The sequence below is a fragment of the Alligator mississippiensis genome, chromosome 10 (assembly GCF_030867095.1).
Source record: "Alligator mississippiensis isolate rAllMis1 chromosome 10, rAllMis1, whole genome shotgun sequence".
NCBI classification, from domain to species: domain Eukaryota; kingdom Metazoa; phylum Chordata; order Crocodylia; family Alligatoridae; genus Alligator; species Alligator mississippiensis.
In genome coordinates, this window is record NC_081833.1 from 66,049,362 (window position 1) to 66,074,292 (window position 24,931).

At 39.9% G+C, this 24,931-nt stretch overlaps 1 protein-coding gene across 4 annotated transcripts in view; it reads left to right on the forward strand.

Annotated features, from left to right (window-relative positions):
- CDH8 (cadherin 8) overlaps window positions 1-22,521 on the forward strand; it is a 222,116-nt gene extending 199,595 nt beyond the window's left edge. For 3 of the 4 annotated variants that reach the window (XM_019488191.2, XM_006270588.4, XM_059713888.1), the window contains 2 exons: window positions 19,052-19,303; window positions 20,423-22,521. In XM_019488191.2, coding sequence (XP_019343736.1) covers window positions 19,052-19,303; window positions 20,423-20,916 — 746 coding nt within the window. In that variant the 3' untranslated portion in view covers window positions 20,917-22,521. The remainder of the gene's footprint in view (window positions 1-19,051; window positions 19,304-20,422) is intronic. The other variant, XM_019488192.2, reaches the window with a different exon arrangement.
- The last annotated feature ends 2,410 nt before the right edge of the window (window positions 22,522-24,931 follow it).

Sequence of the window (24,931 nt, forward strand, 5' to 3'; positions counted from 1 at the left end):
TTCTAGCCTGCTCCTGGCCAGAGGGAAATTTTGCAGAGGAGGAGGTGGGCAGGAAAGAAGGAACCTGTGCACCACTGCCACTCCCGCCCTGCATGCTGGCTCCCAAGAGCTCTAGCTGAAGCAGTCTTATATTTGATTCCAAGGAAAAGCTTAATTTTCCTGGTGCTGAATGGAAGGAGAAAAAAATCTGCATTTTGGAATCAATAAATACAGTAAATGTATTTGAAGACTAAATCAAAGGACTTTGCTTCTCTAATTTAGGAGCAATTAAAGCTTCTGTCACCTAAAATGTTCAAGATTAGATAATCTCTTCCATTAATTTCAATGTCTAAAATGCTACAAGTAAGTTCTTGTAGCCCAGTCATCAAAACTAGTTGATTTAATTTTGTTTAAAAACACATTCAGAGGTAGGATGTTGGCTATTTATTTACCTTAAAGTTTCTTCCTAGGCCTGGGCAAAGGTTCAGTCCCTCATTCGATTCAACCAAGATTCGGCCTGATTCGGTGGCTGAATCTCCGAATCTGAATTGAATCAGGAAACTGCTTAATCTCTCCAAATCAAATTAGAACCCTCTGAATCGATTCAGAGAGACTTAGAAAGATTTGGTGACATCGACACAGCTTTAAATGTTTTTTCTACATACCTCAAGGTACCAGGTGCCTTGTCAATGCTGTGATGCAGGGGCAGATGAGGTGTCCCTCAGGAGCATGGGGAGCTCCGCAGTGCACTCAGCAGCAGACCCGCACTCCTGTGGGATGCTTCTTCCGCCCCAGCATCTCAGCATTCACGAGCCATGCTGGTACCTCGAGGTACATACAAAAAACATTTAAAGCTGTGTCTATGGCTGAATCACTGATTCTCTGAATGAGCACCGAATCTTCAGATTTGGATTTGGCCAAATCAGATCAGGCACAGTGATCCAAATCAATGAATCAAATTACTGTCCCCGATTCGGGACGAATCTGAATCCGAATCAAATACGGTCCGCTTCACACACCCTTACTTCTTTCCCAGTTTTGGTAACATATTAATGAGACAGTCTTTGCTTCAAGCTAGAATAAGGTCACTGGTTTTATTTCAGAAGTAGGGTCAATTAAAAATTTATTATTAGTTTTCTGAAACTTATGGTTAAATTACCAAGATAATAGAATTAAATATAATATGTAGATTTAAAAAATGATCTATCAGCCTATGCAGATGACTGTGTTAATAGCCTGTATTGAATGCTAAGCACATTTGACAACCATATCATCTCTTTTCCAAACTTGAGCTTGGCATCTTGCATTAATTCTCATACTTTACTGATGTAGCATTCACTCTACATGACATGTAGGGATGTGATCCGAATAAAGCAAATCATGTCAAAATGATATGATTATTAGTAAACAAAGTTGAGACCGACTTGCTGAGCACATTAGACGAAGTTGAGGGGCCAAATTCTGTGCTGACCTATTTCTGGCAACTACATCAGACTAACTCTACTTTCAGTGATGAGGGTGTAAAGGCAAATTAGGTCCATTAAATTCAGTGGAGGGAAACAGGCGTAAAATTGGTGAGAGTTAGATCAACATCAGAATGACTGATTTTAATGAGGTTGTACAGGATGTAATCCAGTGAAAATCATGGTGATTATGTAGAATTAATACATACAAAATATTGTGGTATGGGACATTTTGCATGAAGGAATAGTTCCCACCCTAGAGGCTAGGACACCTGGAATGCATGCCATATTTGTTCCTTAAGGAAAAGACATAAGCATCAATTAATGAAGAGAATAACAGAACATTGAATTAAAATCTAGGGGTTGTTGAGATTAGTGGATTTAGTGTACATTTTCAAGGAGAACAGAAATTGTCCCTAAATCTGCAAGTCTCCCAGGTGAATGTTCAGTCATTTCTGCAAAAGGCCCAAGTGTGCTAATGAAGGCAGTAAAGATTCTTATCTATACCAGTAATTGGGCACAGCTACATGTTCATTAATACGCTTTTCCCAATGCACATTAAATTTAGTACCTCTGGGTGCCCATACATGAGTGCAGAGGCTGCTCCAGCACACTGTAGTTATAAATTAATTGAGTCTGCTAGAGTGTGGCAATTACAGTGCTCCAGCAGCCTCCCACATTTCACATATCAACGTTTCCATGCTTAAAAATGGTGGTGGGGAAGTTTGAACTAAAGCTTGTCAAACAAGCTATAATTAATGTGCCCCCGCCACCACTTTTAAGTGCACACTGATACGTGAGACACATGATATGCTGCCCCCCGCATCCCTGGAGCATGTGTAAAAGTGCCTTCTAATGTGAGGTACTAAAGAAATGCACATTAGGGTGTCCTACTGTGCAGTAGTGAAAGCGCATGCTTTTTTAGTCACACTTATTGCGCAGTTACCTATTTTTAACGTGCATTTGCATATTAGCATGGGTTTCGAGGTGATGCTTTAATGCACAGTAAAATAAGCTACTGCACATTAAAATGCACATGTAGATGCACCCACTGACAATCAAGTAGGGAATAAATATATAATATCACAAAAACAAGGTTAGAATACAATAAAACCCTCTTTAATCCTAGATTTTATGATTGTTTAAATCCTTTTCTAGATCTGGCCCCAATATTTCTGTGCCTTATCCATAACAGGGATGATCATAAGGATTGCAAGGCCCTCAAATATAATGCTAGAGATAAATATTTTAGATAGGCTTGGAAACAAAAATCTCCCTTTCCACACGTGGATAAAAAAAAGTAGAGAGACTTTACATTGCAATAATTGGCTTGTTGCCTCACCTTCCCATTAGAAATAAAACAAATACAGCTTTATACATTCAAAATAGTAGTAGTGTTTCTGTAGGATGGCCTCATAAACAGAGGAGCTTTTAGCTTTTAAAGGATTAGCAAACCAAAGTCTCAAATATAATAGTTGCTGCTGACTGAGAGTGACCATATAGATATGTTTGATTACAGCTCTGCTGGACTAAAGGTCAAGGGGAAGTTTTAGAATACTTAAGAGACAATTATCTAAAGTTCAGTCTTTTCCAAAGGAAAGAACTAGAAATTACACAGACAGTTATCTAAAGTTCACATTTTTCAAAGGGAAAAGATAGGGGAAATGCCCATTCTTTCACCTTGGCATTATTTGCCTATATTTTTTTATTACCTAAGAAATATCTTTTCTACAAGTCCTGCATTCCAGCAGAATAAACATTATTATTGCCCATTTCTAAAGAATTTTAACATACCCACAGCGCATCATAAAATATTTTATTTATAACTTTATATTTTCAGAAGCACCCTTTATCTCAGCAGGGATAGAAATGTGTTGGGATGATTATACACCTGTTGATCCAGCCGTTAATTTCTGGTGTATACAAGTATTATTTTTTAAGCAGCTGGCATGGGACCATCAAATACAGGGATGTGAAAAAGACCAATGAAATTATCCAGTACATCTCATTGCAGGTGCACTATTCTTCTCTGTGATCTGCTCTCTCCTGTTTTATTCAATATTTTAAATGATTCAGAAAATCTAGGCCTTCCTATTGAAAGCTGTTCTTCAGACTAATAGATTTCAAAATTAGGAAGTCAGACTATGTCTTTCAGTCATCTATTATGTGACTTACATTATAATATACATGTGACAGCATGACATGTGACATAATACAATGTAAATGACATAATTTGATCAGCCAACTAAAATTTTACAGCACAAAAACTTTTTTCTTCATATCTGGGGTCTGCCATCAAATCTGATAGCACCCATCAATCTGCTTTTTCAGAAGATACATCACAAATTGTGATGTTCATGAAAAACAGGTCAGTCTGAAATATCCATGAATGCTTCAGTGCCCGCATGGCTTGGTTATCAAAAATCAGGCAAAAATACTATAAAAGCTACATCATTTTGTATCAGATTACTTTTGGTTGAGTGGGACATTTCTTTTTTTACTCTACAGATTATTCAAAGGCCCATGCTCATAAAATATTCCTGTGCATGATCAGGATGATTTGATTTGTTTATTCTGAAATACTCGGTTTCCAAACAGATCTTGTGTGTGTATATAACTATTGCATATATTTGCATGGGTGCATACATTGAGATATACCAAAGTACTCAATTTGTTTCAGAAACAACATTTTCTACCTGGTCATGATCAGATACATTTTATGTCATTTGCACATGTGCTGTCCAGCTCTAACAAGGAGGTTCAAAACTTTGATCTCCTTTTGAAACAGTTTATACCTTTGTGAACATGCTGCGGCTTAATGCAAACAAAGAGACATTCGGTCCCCTTCCAAGGCAGTATTCATAGATTCATAGATGTTAGGGTCGGAAGGGACCTCAATAGATCATCGAGTCCGACCCCCTGCATAGTCAGGAAAGAGTGCTGGGTCTAGATGACCCCAGCTAGATGCCTATCCAACCTCCTCTTGAAGACCCCCAGGGTAGGGGAGAGCACCACCTCCCTTGGGAGCCCATTCCAGACCTTGGCCACTCGAACTGTGAAGAAGTTCTTCCTAATGTCCAGTCTAAATCTGCTCTCTGCTAGCTTGTGGCCATTATTTCTTGTAACCCCCGGGGGCGCCTTGGTGAATAAAACCTCACCAATTCCCTTCTGTGCCCCCATGATGAACTTATAGGCAGCTACAAGGTCGCCTCTCAACCTTCTCTTGCGGAGGCTGAAAAGGTCCAGGTTCTCTAGTTTCTCCTCGTAGGGCTTGGTCTGCAAGCCCTTAACCGTACGAGTGACCCTTCTCTGGACCCTCTCCAGGTTATCCGCATCCTTCTTGAAGTGCGGTGCCCAGAATTGCACGCAGTACTGCAACTGCGATCTGACCAGTGCCCGATAGAGGGGAAGTATCACCTCTTTTGATCTATTCATCATGCATCTGCTGATGCACGATAAAGTGCCATTGGCTTTTCTGATGGCTTCGTCACACTGCCGACTCATGTTCATTTTGGAGTGCACTAAGACTCCAAGATCCCTTTCCACTTCCGTGCCACCCAGCAGGTCATTCCCTGGGCTGTAGGTGTGCTAGACATTTTTCCTCCCTAGGTGCAGCACTTTGCATTTCTCCTTGTTGAATTGCGTTCTCTTGTTTTCTGCCCATTTGTCCAACCTGTCCAGGTCTGCCTGCAGCTGTTCCCTGCCCTCCGGCGTGTCCACTTCTCCCCACAATTTTGTGTCATCTGCAAATTTGGACAGAGTACACTTCACTCCCTCGTCCAAGTCGCTGATGAAGACATTAAAGAGTATCAGTCCAAGGATCAAGCCCTACGGGACCCCACTGCCCACACCCTTCCTGGTCGAAACCGACCCATCCACAACTCTCTGGGTGCGACCCTCTAGCCAATTCGCCACCCACCGGACTGTGTAGTCATCCAAGTCACAGCCTCTTAACTTGTTCACCAGTATGGGGTGGGATACCGTATCGAAGGCCTTCCTGAAGTCTAAGTATATGACATCCACCCCTCCTCCTGTGTCCAGGCGTTTCGTAACCCGGTCATAAAAAGAGACTAGATTAGTCAGGCATGATCTGCCTGCTACGAACCCGTGCTGGTTTCCCCTCAGCATAATTTGTCCTGCCGGGCTCTCACAAATGTGAGCCTTGATAATTTTTTCAAAGACTTTGCCAAGGATGGAGGTGAGACTGACTGGCCATTCGTTGCCCGGGTCCTCCTTCCTCCCCTTCTTGAAAATGGGGACCACATTGGCCCTTTTCCAGTCCTCTGGGACTTGGCCCATGCGCCACGAGCATTCGAATATTCCTGCCAGTGGCTCTGCAGTGATGTCAGCCAGTGCCTTCAGTACCCTCGGATGGAGCTCATCCGGGCCTGCCGACTTAAAGGCATCCAGTTCTTCCAAGTGACTCTGCACCGTCTCAGGGTCTACGCATGGTAGTCTGGTGCCTTGCTGCTGCCTCTCTACAACCCCAGTGAGAGACTTGTCGTGCCCCTCGCTTAGGAACACTGAGGCAAAGAACTCGTTGAGGAGTTCAGCCTTGTCCCCCCTGTCCATCACCAATTGCTTCTGCCCATTTAGCAGCGGTCCTATTCCAACCTGGGCCTTCCTTTTACTCCCAATATATCTAAAAAACAATTTCTTGTTATCCTTTACTTGGGATGCCATCCTCAGCTCCATGGTAGCTTTGGCCCATCTAACTGCCTCCCTACAAGCGCGAACAGAGGAGGTATACTCCTCTTTGGTGATCTCTCCCTGTTTCCACTTTTTATGTGCTCCCCTTTTGGCCTGTAGGCTGCCCTGGATTTCTCTGGCCAGCCAAGGAAGCCTCCTGGCCCCTTTCCCTCTTTTTCCTCACATCGGGATTGTCTCGCTTTGTGCCCGAAGGATCATTTCCTTAAGGCACAGCCACCCTTCTTGGGCTCCCATCACTTCAAAACTCCTACTCTGCAGTGCATCCTTGACTAATCGCCTGAGTTCATTGAAATCAGCTTTCCTAAAGTCTAGCACTTTCGCCCTACTGGTTACCTTACCCACTCGATGTCTTATGGTGAATTCTATTATTAGGTGATCACTGTCCCGCAGATGGCCACCGATCTGTAGGTTCCCTACCATGTCATCCCCCGTTGCCAATACTAGATCCAGTATGGCATTCCCCCTAGTGGTACCGTGTACCTCCTGTGTCAGGTGGAGGTCCTGTACACAGGTTAGAAACGTGCGTGAACGATGGGACTTTGCTGTCTGCGTCTCCCAGCAGATGTCTGGGTAGTTTAGGTCCCCCATGACTACCGCCTCCTTAGCTTTTATGGTCTCCGAGAGCTGCCTCAGGAGCCCCGAATCTAGTTCTTCCCCTTGGTGTGGGGGTCTGTAGCAGACCCCTACCACCAAATCCCTTTTTCCTTGCCCCGCATGTAACCTAACCCACAATCCTTCTACTTCCTCATCCTTTGATTCCGTCTTGATGAGGGTTGATGTATATTGCTCATTGACATAGAGCGCAACCCCTCCCCCTTTCTTCCCTACCCTGTCCTTTCTGTACATCCTATAACCCTCAATATGTACCACCCAGTCGTGGGATGAATCCCACCATATATATTGATGAATTACTTTCCGAATCCCACCATAATATTGATGAATTACTTTCCAAAGCCACAAACTAATGTTAGCATAGTCTGGGGCTTGTGATAGTCTTATGATTCTGTGTCCTCTCCCATGGTGGACAGTGAGAGGCCTTAGACTGCCTCCTCTATTCCTTATGTGGGGAAGGAGATCAGATCACAATTTTTTTTCTGGTTCTGTTGGAAGCAGGAAAGCAAGAGTTGAGCGCCTGAGTTCATAGAGGCATATGAGCAGTGCCTTGTTTGCTGGAAGTTTTATATTGGCAGTCTCTCTGAAGATGCATATTTAACTGGGAATTTGTTGGGTTTTTTGCTCACTGGCCACATTTTCATGGAGAGGATTCTGTTACAAGACAAGAATGGATGGCTGAATTCATACTTAAAGCACTGAACTGGGCCTCAGGAAATGGAGTTTCACTCCCTGACTCTCTTCCTCAGGCTTCTCACGTAACCTTAGAGAAGCCTCTTATTTTTTTTTTTTTTTTTTGTGGTTCACTTCCTAATCTATTAGGAGAGGGGTGATCTTTCCTTCTCCCAAAATTTTATCTGTCTTGGCTATTTAGGGTGAAATTTTCAAAGACAACTTAGCAAGGTAGACACTCATTTCACTAAGGCTCCTTTCCAAAATCCCAGCCTAGCATTATAAGAACTACAGAGCACAGACAATTTCTTACTATGCAGGTACAGTACACAGAACATAGGGACACCAATTGCTTGACAAAAAATGCATATAAACAGTAAGATTAAATTAAAGCATTTCAATATCCTACAAATGTATGCATCCAGGTCTCTGGTACAACTAATCTAGCACAGGGGAAATCAAACATACAGCTATCAGAATTTGAGGAGTGTGGTCTGCAACAGAATTTGGGGTCCCTGCACCCCAAGGGACATGGCTATCAGCTGCTGGACCCCAGACCCATGATGCCACCTGAATGCAGCCCCATTCTCTCACCTAGCCCTGGACCCATGCCGCTGTCTGAACACTGCCCACCACAATTGCTACTGGACCCATAGATCTGGCCTAGGAGGAGCCCAAACTGGATCTGGCTTGGAGCCCGGGTTAACTTTGACATTCCTGATCTAGCACTACTCTATTGGGCTGTAAAGCAGCCAGCAAGAGATTGGAATAAGTTGTTTGAAAAGCTGACATACCTTTCCCCCAAAAAATCAGGCCTCAAGAATGGAGGTGCATGTCTTAAGCAGGGAAACTTATATCGGCACAGGGATCGAAGATTGAAGATGATGTAATGGAGGCATATGGAGCTGCAATGGGTGTTAGGCTCCATTTCTCTCCCTGGCTTCTGAGAGTTGCTATTAACCCTCTCATAGCCACTGCTGCTGAATTGGCTGCAACTTTTGGTGGAGCAGCCAAAAGCTAATTTGGCAATGGCCATGATCTGATTGAAGCTTGAGTTTTTGCCTGAAGCAGGAAGTTTGCTGACTGAGGGTGACTGCACTTCTCCATGAGGGTAGTAATGGCCATGACTCTAGGGGAAAAAAAAAACAGTTTTTCTTCATTGTTCCTTCCCAAAACAAATTGTGTGCCTTTGTGGGGGAGGGGGAGCATGTGATATGTGAGAAAATACAGTGCATTGTTTGATTTCATATTTCTAGTGCCAAAATGGTACCAGATCATCTCTGAGGCCTTATTGCATTTTTTCTCATTTATTCATTTACGATTATAAAGAGTAGTCACAATTAATACTCCATTCGACAGTTTACAAGACTTTTCTCTGCCTGCAGATTACCTGCAAACAGAATATATTTTTTTCAGCTATACTCATTCACATTCATTTGCAGTATTACTTTTACAGCTAATCCTTGAACTGGAGCCTGGTCAAGGTCATGGCAAGTTCCTGATTAGCTCTTTGGGCAATCTAACCCCATTCTCTGGTTGAAAGAGTCCAAGTCATGATGATGCTTCATTGTGTGCTAGTGTTATTCGCATAAATGTGTTGCCCTCGCCTAGGATCTGAACCTGTTTTTCTAAGTACTTCACAAACACAAAGACAGTCTCTGCCCTGAAGAGCTTACACGTTAAGATATAACTCTATTAATATCCATTTACTGGGTGTTGTTCTGGGTCTCTGCCTTTGAAAAATCTGGCCTTAACCTTGAAGATTTAATGTCTGAGATATTAACACATTAGTATCATTGTTCAATAGAGTCAAAATGCTCGGTCACCATAAATAATAGTATTAAGCATTGCAGGAGGCATGTGAATTAATAGCTATTTAAAGAGGTGAAATGTTCTCAGCAGCCATCTGATAGGATTTCCCTCTCCTCCCACTTTTTTTTTTTTTTTACCTAGAGATGTATATTTGGCTACCAGATTTATGTTGCATACTTTTGAATTAACTCAGTAGTGTTTGCTTTGTGGCAGTTCCCACCCAAACTCTATTATTGACAGCTTTACTACTCCTTCCTTTAAAGCTTTCTGTGAGGACATCCACCACTTGTAGAATGAAAGAGGAAAGGAATAAAGTTACCTTCCATTTTCATATATAAGATGAACAGAATATTTTAATAAGAGCATTCTTACTGCTTTGCCAGTTCTCCCAAAGGACTCTTTCCATTACGGAGAAACTGCTTTTTTTTTATTTATTTATTTTTTAGGACTCAGAAGTGTGTACAAAAAGCCCCTTAAGATAATAGCTTTCATTTCAAAACATGTACAACACACTTTAGCTCCAATAAACATAAAGAAATACACATCTCTGCAGTGCTGCGGTTTCCAGCTGTAAATTTTCCAATTAAAACTCTTTCTTTCTTCATGTAAGTAACATATCCAGCATGGAGAACAATTTCAAGCACAAAGTCTTTAATGCCATTAATGATTTGATCTTTCTGAGAGCATTATAAAAGAGAGAGAAAGTAGGAGACAGTAAAAAAGCTAGGCAGGTGTAAGGTTACACAGCAGGAAAATCCAGTGATCTCAAAATATTAAAGAAAGCGTTGGGGAATTAAAGAAACAAAATGACGTGCGCACAAAAAGTGACACTTGAATGTAAACTGGCTGCTGGTGTTTCATTCTTTAGGACATTTAAAAACCGTAAATATCATTTTCAGTGTGCGTCTTACAACCTTGTTGAGCGACTCCCATCCATCTGCTTTTTACACCTCAAGAAATTTAGATTGACCTCTGTACCATGAAGATTGACCTCGCTCCCAATATTCTTTCTTTATACACGTACAGCAAATATTTCAGGGCCCACATATTCCTTAGTAAAATCAATCATAAACATGGCCTTTTATTTTGAAGCTTGTATCAGTTTTGTAATATTGCATTGTGATCATAACACTTTCCACTTGCCCTTTCAACCTTTTATCCCGGGTTTCTCAAAGGCAAGGTAGGAATTCAGGGGAGTTGGGAGCTAACAAGAAACATCTGGCCATGTGCAAGTCAGGTTCTTCGTTGTGCTTATTCAGACCGTTTTGGTCTACAAATCACACTGGACATCTTGCAAGTTCATGCTCCATTGTCACTTTTTGATTCCAGCTGTGCTGAAAATATTTCCATAGCAGCCTATTTCATGGTAGTTTGGCAAATCTGCTTGTAGACAAAACTAGTAAGAACAGAGGCAGCTGCAAAACTAATTTAAAAAATATGTTCACTGAACTGTTTTTGAATCAGGCTTTGGACATGCTGTGAGTTATGGTTGGTTCTTATTTTATCATAGCAGGAGCAGAAGCTGCTAGCATGAATAAGATTGTACAATAATTTCTATTCTTCTCTCATGACTTTTGTCTTTTTTTTAATTGTTGAAATTTCTGCCTTTTTTTTGGCGGGTGAGTTGCAGGCTGGGGCTCCTTTTAATGTTCCAGAGGTTTTTGAAAATCTCCGAAAAGTACCAGAAAAGTGGTGGTTGGGGGGGGGGGGGGGTTTGTTGTTTTCTGAGGTTGGTTTTTTTGCCATTTTGTGTCGCATCCATTTAAGGTTCTACCATGACTTCCTTCTTTCCTCTGTTGATATAGCAATACGTTCTTCTGGAGCAATAGTTTCTTCAGGAAATGGGTTTGCTTTGTGCAGCCTGTTGTATTTTGTGTATGTAACAGTGTTGGTTTTGGTGTTAGGCCTGATGCGTAGCTCCTTCTGCAGCATCTTGCGTTGGTCTTTTTTAGATGCTCTAGCATTTTACAAACTGCTTATAGTTTTCTGGTATTAGGTAAAAAGTGTTGTTAGGTGAGTAATAGCATCCAACCACAAAGAAAAAGTTAAGGATCTCATGAAGACTATCAAATCAATGTGATTTAGTTGGATGTCAGAGTTAGTGACACCATTCAAGCTGTTTGAGCAGAATGAAACTTTCACTGGATTGTGTTACAACCCAGTCAGTCGGTGTGTTGTAATGTAGTGCCCCAGTCACCCATTTTTGTGTATCCATTTAATTACCTTGCATTGGAATTATAACACTGAAACTAGTATTATACTCTTAATTTCAGGTGTTGTTAAAAGAAATGGTGAACATGACAAATTATGCTCAAAGTTACACTCCCATAATCATTGGGAACTATGAAGTTTCCCTGGATTTATTTTGGCACAAAAAAACCCAGCAGAATTTGGCTTTGAATGAAGGCTATATCTTAACTACTACATTGTCTGAACCACCAGAAGCCAGATGACCAATTTACACTCTCATCCTCTACCACCTGTTTTGCAGAATAAGAAACATCTCCTTTCCCATCTTTTCTATCTGGTACATTGCCAGAGAATTGCTTGCATCTGATGAAACTCTGGCAAAATGGGCTCCTTCCATTTCCCCTAGCTCATAGCAAGGGTCTATGTTGTCATTGTGGGTTAAATGTTGTTATCGTGACCACTATGGAAGTGAGAGAGCTCTCTGAACAATGTATCTGAATCCCACATACCCCATCAGCCTGGATTATAGGCAGGGCTGAAGCCTAAATTTTGAATTTCTTTCCTGGAGCAAGCTTAATTTAGAGCCTTATTAGTACAGAAAGAAATTTTTGTGTATGCAAGTTCCTCTGTTTTGCTAGAAGTAGCATGAATAAATAACTAACACGAACAGCGCTATAATGAAGGATCAGTGGGTTAATTAGAGAGATGAGTGGAGAGTGATCGTCCTCCATCTTGCTGAGCACCTGCTGCCAAGTTAATTCATGCAGCAGCATCGGTGTCTGCTCCTGGAGGAGCTGCCTGCTGCTTTCTCAGCTAAAAGTGCTATAAAGGAAGTGTCCACAGAGAGTGGAAAGCAAATCAGATGAATTGAATTTATTACTAATCTGTTGGTGTCATTTTCAAGTTTTAGAAACTAAATAGAAAGGCAAGCTGGGGGTTGAGGCAAGGCACTTAGAGGCCTAATTTCCAGCAGCACCTGGTGACATTTTCTTTTCAGATGGGGCACAAAAATAAATAAATAAATAAAAAAGGAACAACAGTCCCTGCAGCAAAATTGAGCAGTTTGCATCCATTAGCAAAATGATTCCCTTGATTCATTCTCTGTTTTTGTTGTGGTGATGAGAGTTAAGATTGCCACACATTTCCCAGGCAGCTGGAGTAAGCCCCACCCTTGTTTTCCCTCATCATGCCACCCACAAATTGAGAGATCCTTTTCATTTAGCTTATTAGTATTCTTCAATACCTGTTTCTCCTTCTTCTTGTTATCTGGCTCTTAAATTGCATTTCCATCTGCAGCCTAGCCATATCGGGCTTGTATTCTACTAAGCACCCTAGAATGATAGAAAAATAGGCCTAGAAGTAACCTCCAGAGGTCATTTTGTTCAAGCCCTTCCTAAAGGCAGGAGCACGCCTGTCCAAACATCCTAGACAAATGTTTATCTAACGTACCTTTAAAAATAGACTCCACAGTCTCCTTGGGTAATCTGTTCCAGTATTTCTCCACTTTCAGAGGTAGGAAGTTCTTCCTGATATCCATCCTAAATGTCTGCAGAAACTTAAAGGACTGCAGATCCAGCTTAAATGTCCCTTGTTGTAATTTAAGCCATCACTTCTTTTCCTGTCCTTTGTGAACAGAGGGACCAGTGAATCACCATCTTCTTTGTAACAACCCTTTTTGCATTTAAAATCTGTTATCAAATCTACCTTCAGTCTTCTCTTCTCCAAACAAAATAGTCCCAGTTCTTCCCACCTTTCCTCTCATGTCCTGTTTTCTAGCACTGTGATCATTTTTGTCACTCTTCTTTATTCTTTCTAGCTTGTTTATGTCTCCCTTGAGGTGTGGTACCCAAAACTGACACACTACTCCAGGTGAAGCCTCACCAGCGCTGAACAGAGTGGAAGAATACATTCCCATGGCTTACATACAATCCTCCTGTTAATCCACTGCAATGTTCTAGTAGCTTTTTAAAAAATTATTCATGTTGCACTTCCTCCATACTAAATATGTGGAATGCTAAGTGGTGTTGAAGTTGCAATGTTCTGTAGGCCTTTTCACATTAAGGTTACTGCCATTTCTTGTCTGCACAGCTCTGACTTGCCACAAGAGGGCTACTAGGCAAGGGTGTTGCTAAGAGCTCACCCGGGCTCTACTCCTGTTCTGGGTAGGGTGGGGGAGCTGAGAGCAGTGCATCTTGGGATGCTGGAGGACTGTAAATTGCTCATTTTACCTCCATTGATCAGGCTGAAATTAACCTGACATGAGCTAGGTAGCACAGCCCAGAATTAACCCTTGCATGAAGTGGAATAACTTTGAGATGCTCAGAAGGCAAGCTTTATTGTGGGGACACTTGTGTTTTACATTCCCTTAGTATGGTACATGGAGGAGAGGGGGTCCTAACATGTAATGTCACTCTAGAGTATTGGCTCATATTTAATTAACAGTCCATTAAATGACCTGGGGGTCATTTCTATAGTACTGCAGCCGAGCCAATCACAAAAGCTTCCTCTTCCAATTGTAAGAAGAAAACGATTTTAATAAAATCGTTGTGGTTTGTATTTTCTGAAGTTATGTATATATTTCTACTTAGATTTTATTTCTGCATTTGATTGTTCCATCCTGAGCATAGTACTTTGCACTTACCTTTATTGAAGTTACTCAACTGCAACTCCTTTATCATGGTCATTCTAAATCCTAATCTCTTCCTCCAAAGCATCTGCTATTCCACACTGCTTCGTGACATCAGCAGTTATACATATAGCTGCATACTGAATAACATTCCCTGTCTCACAGAGCTTGGTTACACCTGTCTTTTCCCTTCCCGGTTGCCAAATGTTGGTCATTATTAACTGTGAGCAGTATCTTATTAACTTTGCATATGCTTTCATTTGTTGAGGCACAGGGGTAACCATGCCAGTCTGTCTTTGCTCTCCTCTGTCTTATTTCCCCCAGTCCCTTTTTTCCATCTACTTTATTCAGTTCAGCCACCCTCATGCTTTGCTTTTCTATAGTCCGTATATCCCAACAATGTCCACCTCCTGCCTTCTACATCTTTATCTATTTCTTTTTCTGTTCTGGTCCCTCTTTCTGCCCCTGTCTGCAGACTTTATTCTCCTCCTACCCACGTTATGCTACCTACAGCTATGTACATCTTGAAACAAGAGGAGTCCCTGCAGGCTTCAGTGTCAAAAGGCTTTTTTGTGTCCACCAAGTGAGTCCATCAAGCAGGGTGGGATGGCAGATGCTTTGGTGGACAATATTAGCATTTAGAATAGCCTTGATAAATGTGTTTCAGCTGATTTATTTCAATAAGGACAAGTGCAAAGTAGCATACTTAAGATGAAACAATCAAATGCAGAAATATATTTAAGTAGAAATATAGATACGTAACTTCAGAAAAGACAAACCACGACATAATGAACTGGAAGAGGAAGCTTTATGAAAGGCTAAGGGACATCATTGTGAAAGAAGCATGCCCTTACGGAGGCATTAGGCAGTCAGCAGCAGCAGCTCTAATCTATTGCTCTGTGGCAGAAGCTACAGCCATCAAGGCACTGGATGTCTGGACTCAGTCTGGCCTTTGGACTCTGTTTCAGTAGTCTAAAGCGGGGATGGTAGGTCTAGGCAAACCTCCAGTCTTTCACACTCTTGCCTAGATGTACACACTGAAGGTCTTGGTGTGCTGATCACATAGACCTCTTGCGTGTACCCCATGATCCAAAGGATTGACAGTTGCCAAGTGACTTACTGGATTCTCTCTGTTATGGAAATTTTGAATAGGGTCCCTTAGTGGCTGTAGCTTCTACATTCATATTTTTGTTTGAAGTAGGTTATAGGGAAAGTGCAAAGCAAGAGCAACAGCCATTAATGAAGCTTGTTGTGGGTATTGGGCAGAGTAAAGAGACCTTTTTTTGACCTTTTTTGTTCATGATTCATCTGTGCCTGCACACTCTGCACAATCTTCTCATTAGATCAGGGTGGAAAAAATGTGGCCCGCGAGCTGGATGTGGCCCACCAGGCCATTCTATCTGAACCATGGGGCCCCTAAAAAATTTAGAAAATTAATATTTATTTGCCCTGGCTGCTTGCCATGCGGCCATCGATGGCTTGCCAAAACTCAGTAAGCAGCCCTCCACCCAAAATAATACTGGCCCATGCATTAGATAGAAGAGAACAGCCACAAGTGCTGTGTCAGAAATGGAAAGAAACAGCCTACTCACAAAAACAGCAGTTTCATTTCAGTCACAAACAGCCTGCGGATGGGAAAGTGGAGGCCAGAGCTGAGGTGCATGGGGCTGGGAAGGCGTATTGCATAATAAGGAAAAGGGCAGTGCTAGGATAAGTGTGGAAGGGGCACTTATAGTGACACCTGTGAGGGTGGAACACTGCAATGCAAGAAGTCATTGTACGTTTCCAAGATATGGATCCATTATCACAAGGACAGTAAAGGAGCTCAGAAAGTACCATGGCTGGAGTCCCACCGTTCTACTAAATTTTATTAGTATTTTTTAATCATAAAGAATGACAGAAGGAAAAAAGAAGAAGTAATAGGAAAGCAGTGAATAAGACAAAACAGCATGAATCCCTGAGGCTGCATTGAGAACCTTGAAGGGTTCCTTTGACTTCAGGCAGTATGGGCTTTACCCAAGAGTTTTCTTATTGTGCAATTAGAGCTTTTTTTTTTTTCCTTTGGGGGCCTGAAAGACAAGGACAGTGATTGGAGCTTCTCAGATAATTTTTAAATGGCAGTCATTTAGAAACAACAGGAATATATTGAAAAACCTGACTAAAAGTACCTAAATAATTAAAAAAAAAAAGGTTTGATGAATGCACCCTTATGGTACAGGGCAAGATTATTTCTGGCAAAAATTTAAGTAGAAATATACACGTAACTTGAGAAAAGCCAAAGCAATATATAATTTTATCACTGCACTTTTCTTTTTAAAGTTGGAAGAGGAAACTTTCTGATGAGCAAATCAACAAAAGAGTGTATAATATGACCCTGAGGAAGGGCACTAGATACCTGAAAATTTGTCCAGCAGCTCTCCCAGCTATACAGCTGGCCCAATAAGAGAGATCACAAAAAACCTTTGCCTTTTGTTCACATCCTAGACCATGACAGCTGCAGCAACACTCAAACCCTAAGACAAATAATTCCCCATTACACTATGGCTGTAAGATATTTTGGGTTGTCTATGCCTATGTATATTTTGTAGCGACCCTTGCCCAATTGTATTTATCTGTTTCTCTATTTGATGAATATATATAATACATAAGCATACGTAATGAAGAAAACCAGAACAAAGTACTGTTGTTAAAAATGGTCAGAAATTAACTAATCACTTTATTGGTTTTTTCTTCCTTTTCCCCCTATCCACTGTGTCTTTATGCCTGCTTGTTTAGTATTTTATAGATTGAATTCTCTTTGGGGTGCGCTTTCTTGAATGCTTATACCAGAAGTGATTGTTACCCCTATAATGATGACTGCCATGGGGGCAATAACCAGTCAATCCAAAAAGAATAGTCTTAAGATATTTCTAAAGTGCAGCAGGGATTTGACTGACAACAGGATCATAGGAACATATATACACCCCTCAAATATCTCCTGAGCTGCACTGAATGATTTTTGAGTTTCCTTTCAGGATTTGAGATTTAATTCCATCTATTGTATGAACATCCCCTATCTTTTCGGGGGGGGGGGGGGGGGTTTCTCTCCATGTGAACCACATGACCCTCCCTCTTCAATTTCATTTCTTTCATAAAAAGGCATTTAGTAATTGTGTCAGTTTCATTTCATAACACAGAATACCAGGAGACCGATTTTTCTTGGTATTTGAAGAACATTTACTTTGGAAATGCAGGAGAAAAGAGACTAATGAAAAGAGCTACAATCTACCTCTCAGACCCAAATGTGATGCACAAGTCTAGCTTTCCATTGTCCATCACTTTTATTAGGTTTCTCAGGAAGATATATAAACACCCCTATGCTGGAGGCCTAAGAAATCTGAGGATATCAGTTTATTAATCTGTCATATTATTTTTATGAAAGAACATACAAAGCAGGGTAATATCAACAAACTCTACTGGGATATAACTCATAACAATGAATTCATTTTTTCTTCCTCTGAATAAAACAGTTTAAAATAAGAAAAATAATTAAGTCTTACATAAATCAAAGTGTCTTGCATATTTTAAGTGATTTCACACCATAGCTGGAACTTGAACATTGTGGAATATTCAGAATCATTTATATCTGAAAGGGATAGGCTGTTCAGTGTCTGGAATGTATGGTTACCTAATAGCAATAGAAAATCTCATACGTTTTGTGAGGATTCAATCATTTTCTCTGAGAATCTGAATCATTTTTGATGTACAACTACAAAGAGTACTATTAAATAAAATCAGCATTCATCACATTCTAGTTTTTACAGCATCGTCTATACTTAAAATATAATATATGCAACAGTAAATGTAAGTACTGCAGGAGTTCTATCTTGATAATTTTTATGGGGTTCATTTGCTGAAATCTGAGAGAGAGTGAGTTTTGACTGTGTGAGAAAGGGAGAGACAGCAGCAAGTCTGATTCTGGTTCAGAGGTTGTCCCAGAAATAGCTTCCCATTGAGCTAGTGTGGTTAAGACAGGCCAGTATTTATATCCAACATGGAAATGATGTGGTTAGCATCATGTTTGATGGCCTACGTCCCCTCAGCCCCAGTGACCATACACGATTCCTTAACGGTTTGGCCTTTGTAGCCATTTCATTGCTATGTAGCTCAGAAAGGAAGAAATAGCCTACTGTTAGTCAAAACTGATCTCTGATAGTAGTCTGTAGGAAGTCTGTCAAAGCAATCAACCAAAACCAAGTTTGAAGTAGAGCGTTAAGAGTATTTTTGTGGTAAATCCATCCTTTCCTTCTCTCGGCTTTTCCACTGACACTCTTTTTCTAGCTACTTCCATGAGTTCTTTTGCAAAACATGAGATGTGCTATCAGTGACCGAAATCATGTGCTGGTATGGGTAACTTTATATATGAAATCCCATTGAAGTTAATGGGATTACTCGTATATGTAAAATTAAACATGCGCACAAGACTGCAAAAGTTAGAGCAATTATGTTCTGAGATCACTTTTGTCCTGCTGTTTTCATAAGAAACAAGGTCTGACTTCTTCCAATGTAACGAGCATGAATACATGTTCATTACTTCTGAATCGAGGCCCGCAGCTTCCAACCCACTCTTCTGTTTGTTTTCTTCTGTTCGCTAACTGCTACATTAACAGAAAAAAAAAGCTTCTTTTATTGCAGGTACAAAATACTATGTCGTATTTATGATCCAGGGAACATTTTGTTTTAATGGATGGTTGTACTTTATTAAGTAAGACAATAACAGGTGGGATTGTGTTAAATAGAACTTTTCCATCCACTGTCTTCATTAACTTAGTTCTTATGACTGTGTGCAAGAGGTTTGCTGCCTGGTTATATACTTGGTGGAGGGGTCGGGTAAGGGTATGACAAAAGAGGTATGTTTTTACAGAGGGGATTTATGAACTAGAAAAAAAGTTTTGTTTTCAGCAGCTCTTTTCAAATGATGCAATTATTTAAATTTTCATTTTTCCAGATAATACTCTCAGCATTTTGGCAAAGCATAGCGGATTCAGCCGTCAGAAGCAAGAAGTATATCTTTTACCAATCATTATAAGTGATAGTGGAAATCCTCCCATGAGCAGCACCAGCACCCTCACCATTCGGGTCTGTGGTTGCAGCAGTGATGGTGTTGTCCAATCCTGTAATGTTGAAGCTTATGTACTTCCAATTGGACTCAGTATGGGAGCCTTAATTGCCATATTAGCATGCATCATTTTGCTGCTAGGTACGTATTCATTTTATAGTCTGCTGTTCAAAATTTTTCTGGTTCATAAATGAATAAAAATAAGGAAGTCAAATGGTAAAGGTACTGTTATGTGGAAAAGATATTAATATACACATTGTATATAAAATCATGCCCAATGATCCCAGTCAGAACCAGAGCTCTGCGGTGCTAGGCGCAGAACAAAAAGAAATATAAAGCAAAGTCCCTACCCCCCAAAGAACCTTACATAGCAACTGCATAATAAAAAGGTTGGATTATGAAACCAAATTCACTAAATCCCATCAGGCTTTAGGGGTTCTGAGCAGTAAGGGGAACTGAGAAATGTACTGTGGATGCTGGAAAATGGATTATTTATTATATGTTCTTTCTTCTGAGACTTGCATGAGTTTATTCCGGATTGCAGTGGCTTAAGGGATATTGCAGTTTTACAAGATAAGCAGTGCTGTATATTTGAATAAAGCATATAAAATTAGTATACAACATCAGGAAAGCAAGAGAGAGAACAGTGAATGAAGAATCCCTCTTCTCTGTCTTATAGCTCTGCTTTGTAATACCTCAATAAACTGAAATTTTAGCAGTAGGCTGCAAAAACAACAAAGAGTCACCAATTTACACTCCTTAGTGCACCTCCCCATAATTCTGAAATGAATGTGATCTAGGCCCTTTGCCTCTCTCTTTTCATAGAGTTTTAGTCTCCTACTGCATGAGTCTGTAGCAACCGCCAGCAAAAGATAACCATTTCTGCCCGTGGCTAAGGTCAAGGCTGTATTTCCTAAGTTCTGTGTAAGTTTGGATGCCTCTGGTTTTGGGTACTTAACTACAGACTTCAGCTTAGAAATGGGTTCACAATTATGCACATTCATTTTGAAAATTAGAGCCAACATTTTCTAAATGTGCGGACATAAATATAAGAAGGGCATGTTCCTTGCTTCAGCTTCTGATCACATTTTTTATGACTGAAGCAGAGTGTAGTTGCAGTCCTAGGTTTTTTCGCTCTTCTCATGGCTTCATTACTCAGGTAGAAAAAAAAATCTCCAGCACTCTACAAAAGTGTTTGGTTTGAAGTTGCTTTGATTAGATGCTTTCTTAGTTAATCAACTTATGATGCTTTCTTTGCAGTCATTGTGGTGCTGTTTGTAACATTAAGAAGACATAAAAATGAGCCTCTAATTATCAAAGATGATGAAGATGTGAGGGAAAACATAATCCGTTATGATGATGAAGGAGGTGGCGAAGAGGATACAGAAGCGTTTGACATTGCAACTTTGCAAAATCCAGATGGAATTAATGGATTTTTGCCCCGTAAGGATATTAAGCCTGATCTTCAATTTATGCCCAGGCAGGGGCTTGCACCTGTTCCTAATGGTGTTGATGTTGATGAATTTATTAATGTAAGGCTTCACGAAGCTGATAATGATCCCACAGCTCCACCATATGACTCTATCCAGATTTATGGCTATGAAGGCAGAGGCTCAGTGGCTGGTTCCCTTAGCTCCTTGGAGTCCTCTACATCAGACTCAGACCAGAATTTTGACTACCTCAGTGAATGGGGTCCCCGCTTTAAAAGACTCGGAGAACTTTACTCAGTTGGAGAAAGTGACAAAGAAACTTGACAGTGGATTACAAACTTTTTCACTCTTGACTTAACGATCATGTAATATTCTAGAGTCACAGCTGTTAGTTACAACTAATGTGGCTTTTTGTTTTAGAGGCAAGTTTAGCGCCAGTCATCTATAAAATCAACTACATTGTAATGTTGAACCAAAAAAACAAAAAAAAAAGTATATGTTAGGAGGTATAAGTCTTGTGGAGTGTAAAGTAAAGTATGTGGAGTGTCTAGAAGTCTTTGGATATTTGATATTCACTTGACCACTCTGAAGATGGAGATTTGGATCTTTGATAATCTTCAGTGAAATGAAAGGAATAAAAAGGAAAAGGTGCTTTTCTAGATAATGGACCCGCGGGGATTTTGCTGTTGAACAGTATCTCCTGCCAGTATGTGTAAAACTAATGGTTTGTTTCGCATTGCCAACAAAGATCCCACCACAAAAATGTTAAAAGCAATAGTTGGTCTTCTTAGCAATGCTGAATAGTAATAGCATTGTAAATCCCTGCTGGTTTCTACTGTCAGTGACCATACATTGTACATACAGTAATTGTTGGCCACATAACCACAGACTGAATATCATCTTTAAATATTGTGTCAAGCCTTAAAATATTCACATGTTCTTAATCCATTCCAGTGCTGCGGTAATAAATCCTACTAATGTGCAGAGATTCAAGGATTGGGAAACAAAGCCCACCTTAAAAAAAGGATTGTTTTTTAGAAGAAGGATCACTCCTGTTCTCCGCTTCATCTTCTAAAAAGAAAAAAAGAAAAAGGAAAAGAAAACTGTGAAAGGGGATGGACTGACTTATAGGAAATGGTTGCTGATTTTATTGCTAAAGATTGAATTTATTTGTTTAATCCTTGAAATAAATATTTTATTGATGTCCATTACTGCTTTTATTTATTAAGGTTGATAATCTATAGAGTAAGATTATAAAGAAAACTAAATTATATCCATTAATAAATCTTTAGAGTTTTTTTCTATATATAATGAATGTTTAATAAATGTACGTTTTGAAAAGAAAATTGCAATTTGTTGCAGGTTAAAGCCGTAACCTATCCATTTGCAGTAGTTGGGTTTTAAGTGAATGCTGGCAGGAATAAAACTTTCCCAGAGAGAACTTTTGACAGTTTTATATTTTCTTCATAAATATAGTACCTGGTGTTTTTAATACAAGCACAAACAGCTGGAAGTAAACTGGTTCATGTGAATATTTAAACTATAGACTTTTAGAAATTCACACATTACACAGTACAGTAAAAACATGCTTATAGTTCTCCACTGTATTAGAGCAGGAACCAGTGTGTACATAATTTTACTGCTTACGTTATTAGCATTTCTTTTATATACTATTCATGGTGATGCACCAGGGCTCTTGCACACAGAGAAAGAACAGCACTAGAAGCTGCAAGCATATTCAATTTGTAATGCAAACTTGCCATTTAGAAGTAGCAATTGTATAATAAAACTAAGTATTACATGCAAATCATTTTAATTTTCTACTTTGTTTTGATGCTATATTATTGTTTGTTTATTTACTCCATGTATTGTATTCAGAGAAACTCCTGTATTGTTTCCTACTTTGTGAAATATATTTTTATAAATACCTTTCTTGTTACCACTGTTTCTTTCAGCTTTACCTGCACCCCATTGAGAGGAATAGCTGTGAATATCTGAAAGGCTCCTTATAAACTGCTGACAGCTGCAGGTTATGCAAAGTCATATATTAATCAATTAACTAGCTTGCTATTGGTTGGTACATACCCAGTTTAACAGTAGTGGATGCAGTCCAAACACCAAAGGAGAGGTTTTGGAGGCAATTTTTAACAGTGCATGGAGAATTAGACATGCAGTTGCTTGTAACCACAAGAGAACTTATAGATACGCCTAATTCTCTGTGTGTCATGCTGCAAATTAACCTCTCAACCTTTTTAAAAGATTTCTAATAAATAAAAATGATTGTCTCAGGCTTTCCCATTAAGTTTATTTTAAAACAAAAAAGAGCTAAACGCATCACCCTCAACTTTGTCTGCCTTTCAAAATGGAAATATTGACATTAGCTTTAGCTATGCTACAGCTGGCTTTAATAACTGCAGTTTGCAGATAACTAATATGCTCACACTGCTTCTACATCCATTGTAAAGGTTTAAATGAAATTAATGAAGTCTCCAGTTTATTTAAATTAGGCTGCATTCACAAGTTCCATCTCTGAATAACTTTACACAGCCCTCTCAGTAATAATATAAGCTAAACAGTGAAGTCATCTAAAGATAGAAAAGCTGCATTCACCAGGGTTTCAAATGAAACTGAACACATTTTGTAACAGATTTCAATAACAGTCAGATGTGTTCGTGTGAAGGCTCTATTAATCACTTTCCCAAAGTGAAAGGGCATTCTGCATTGCAATGGGAAACAGTACAGTGGCAGAAGAGCAAAGGCCTGATTGCCAACAGATTGAACCAAGCTCCAGTCTAGACCACACTCTGCGGAGCAAGGCAGGGTGCTGTAAGATATGGATCAGATTATTGTTTACAGCCGCATACAGATTTAAGGCAAGTATCTCCTGACTATGAGTTATATTATTCACCACACAGCTTTGCAAGGCTCCTTTGTAGGAAAAAGCACGATTGTATAACCTTCTGATTGCCTTTTTGATTGAAAGTTCCATCTGAGACCACGACAGTGCATCCAGTAATAAGATTTAAAAAAAAAAATCCATCATGGGCACTGTAGGAGAGGCAAAGCATGACAGAAATCTCATCGTTGTCAGCCAAAAAGATAAGGTAACCACTACGGGTAGGTATAGCTTTAAACTGTGCATTCATATAGCCTTTCAGCACTAATATCCACAGTGGGAAGAGAAAAAAAGCAATGAAACTGTTGGGTCTACCCATGATAGCATGCGTTTTTCTGTTTATATCTGACCGTATCTGTGGCAAAAAGAAGTCTGCACACATCCATTTGGAATAATTTGAATGGATAATTTATAGAACCATGGGTTTGGGGTTTTTTTTTTTTGTGGTTTAGGATCTTCTATGTCAATCACTCCATTTTCAATATTTGCTCCTTACGCAGAGATGAAACTGGTTCAGTGTGAAATTGTTTTGGATAACAACGGTATTGTATGATGTATGCGCGATGCTGATAGTTATAATCCTCGGGATTAAAATCGTTGCATCCCACAATATGCAGCTGGATTTAGACATTTTATCCAAATGTTCTTTCTAATCACAGGAAGTAGTAATTGTCCTTCTTTACAAGGTTTATTTGGCCATGGCTCAATTTAAGCAAAAAAGTAAAATGGGTTGCATTAGAATTAATAACATTTGCAAATTACAAAGGTAAATTCTCCAAATCCCTTAAAAGCCCTTAATGACCTAAAGCCCGGCTACTGCAGACTCAGCCTTTCCTTCTCTAACCCGCTGAGCAGCTTACATTCAGCTGAGATTTTTGCATAAAGCATCCCAAACATGAAAGAACAAGGGAGGCGAGATGTTGTCAACTGTATGCCTAGGCCAGAAACTGTATCTCAGGTTGAACCTATTCAGTATGGAAGTGTCATAAAGTGAACCTTTGTGCAGCTTGCTTACTAACTATAGCCCCTAGCACTTCTTAGCTGACTGTAAAGGTCTTAATCATCTCTGTCCTTTAAAGTCAGTGCAAGTTGGGAGATGCTTATGTTAGATAAATGCTTTAGCCTTTAATCAAAGTCAAGGGAAGTGCACTTGGAGATAATACAAATAATAATAAATTCTTCACCTGGAATCATGCATGTCTTTATTTCATGAATACATTTGGAAATGCTGTGGGACCTGCAGGGGTAAAAATAAAAAGCTTTAATATCTATCTTTTAAGTCAACAGTCTCTGTTCACCAGAGAAAGGCGCATAACATCAGGACAGCATTTTAAACTCCAAGTGAGTCGCATAATACAGCAAACAGCACTGTCTCTATAGGCACTGAGAAGAGATGGAAGAAAAAATGCAGTTGAAATCTGTTCTTACTGAAAATGTAATTCA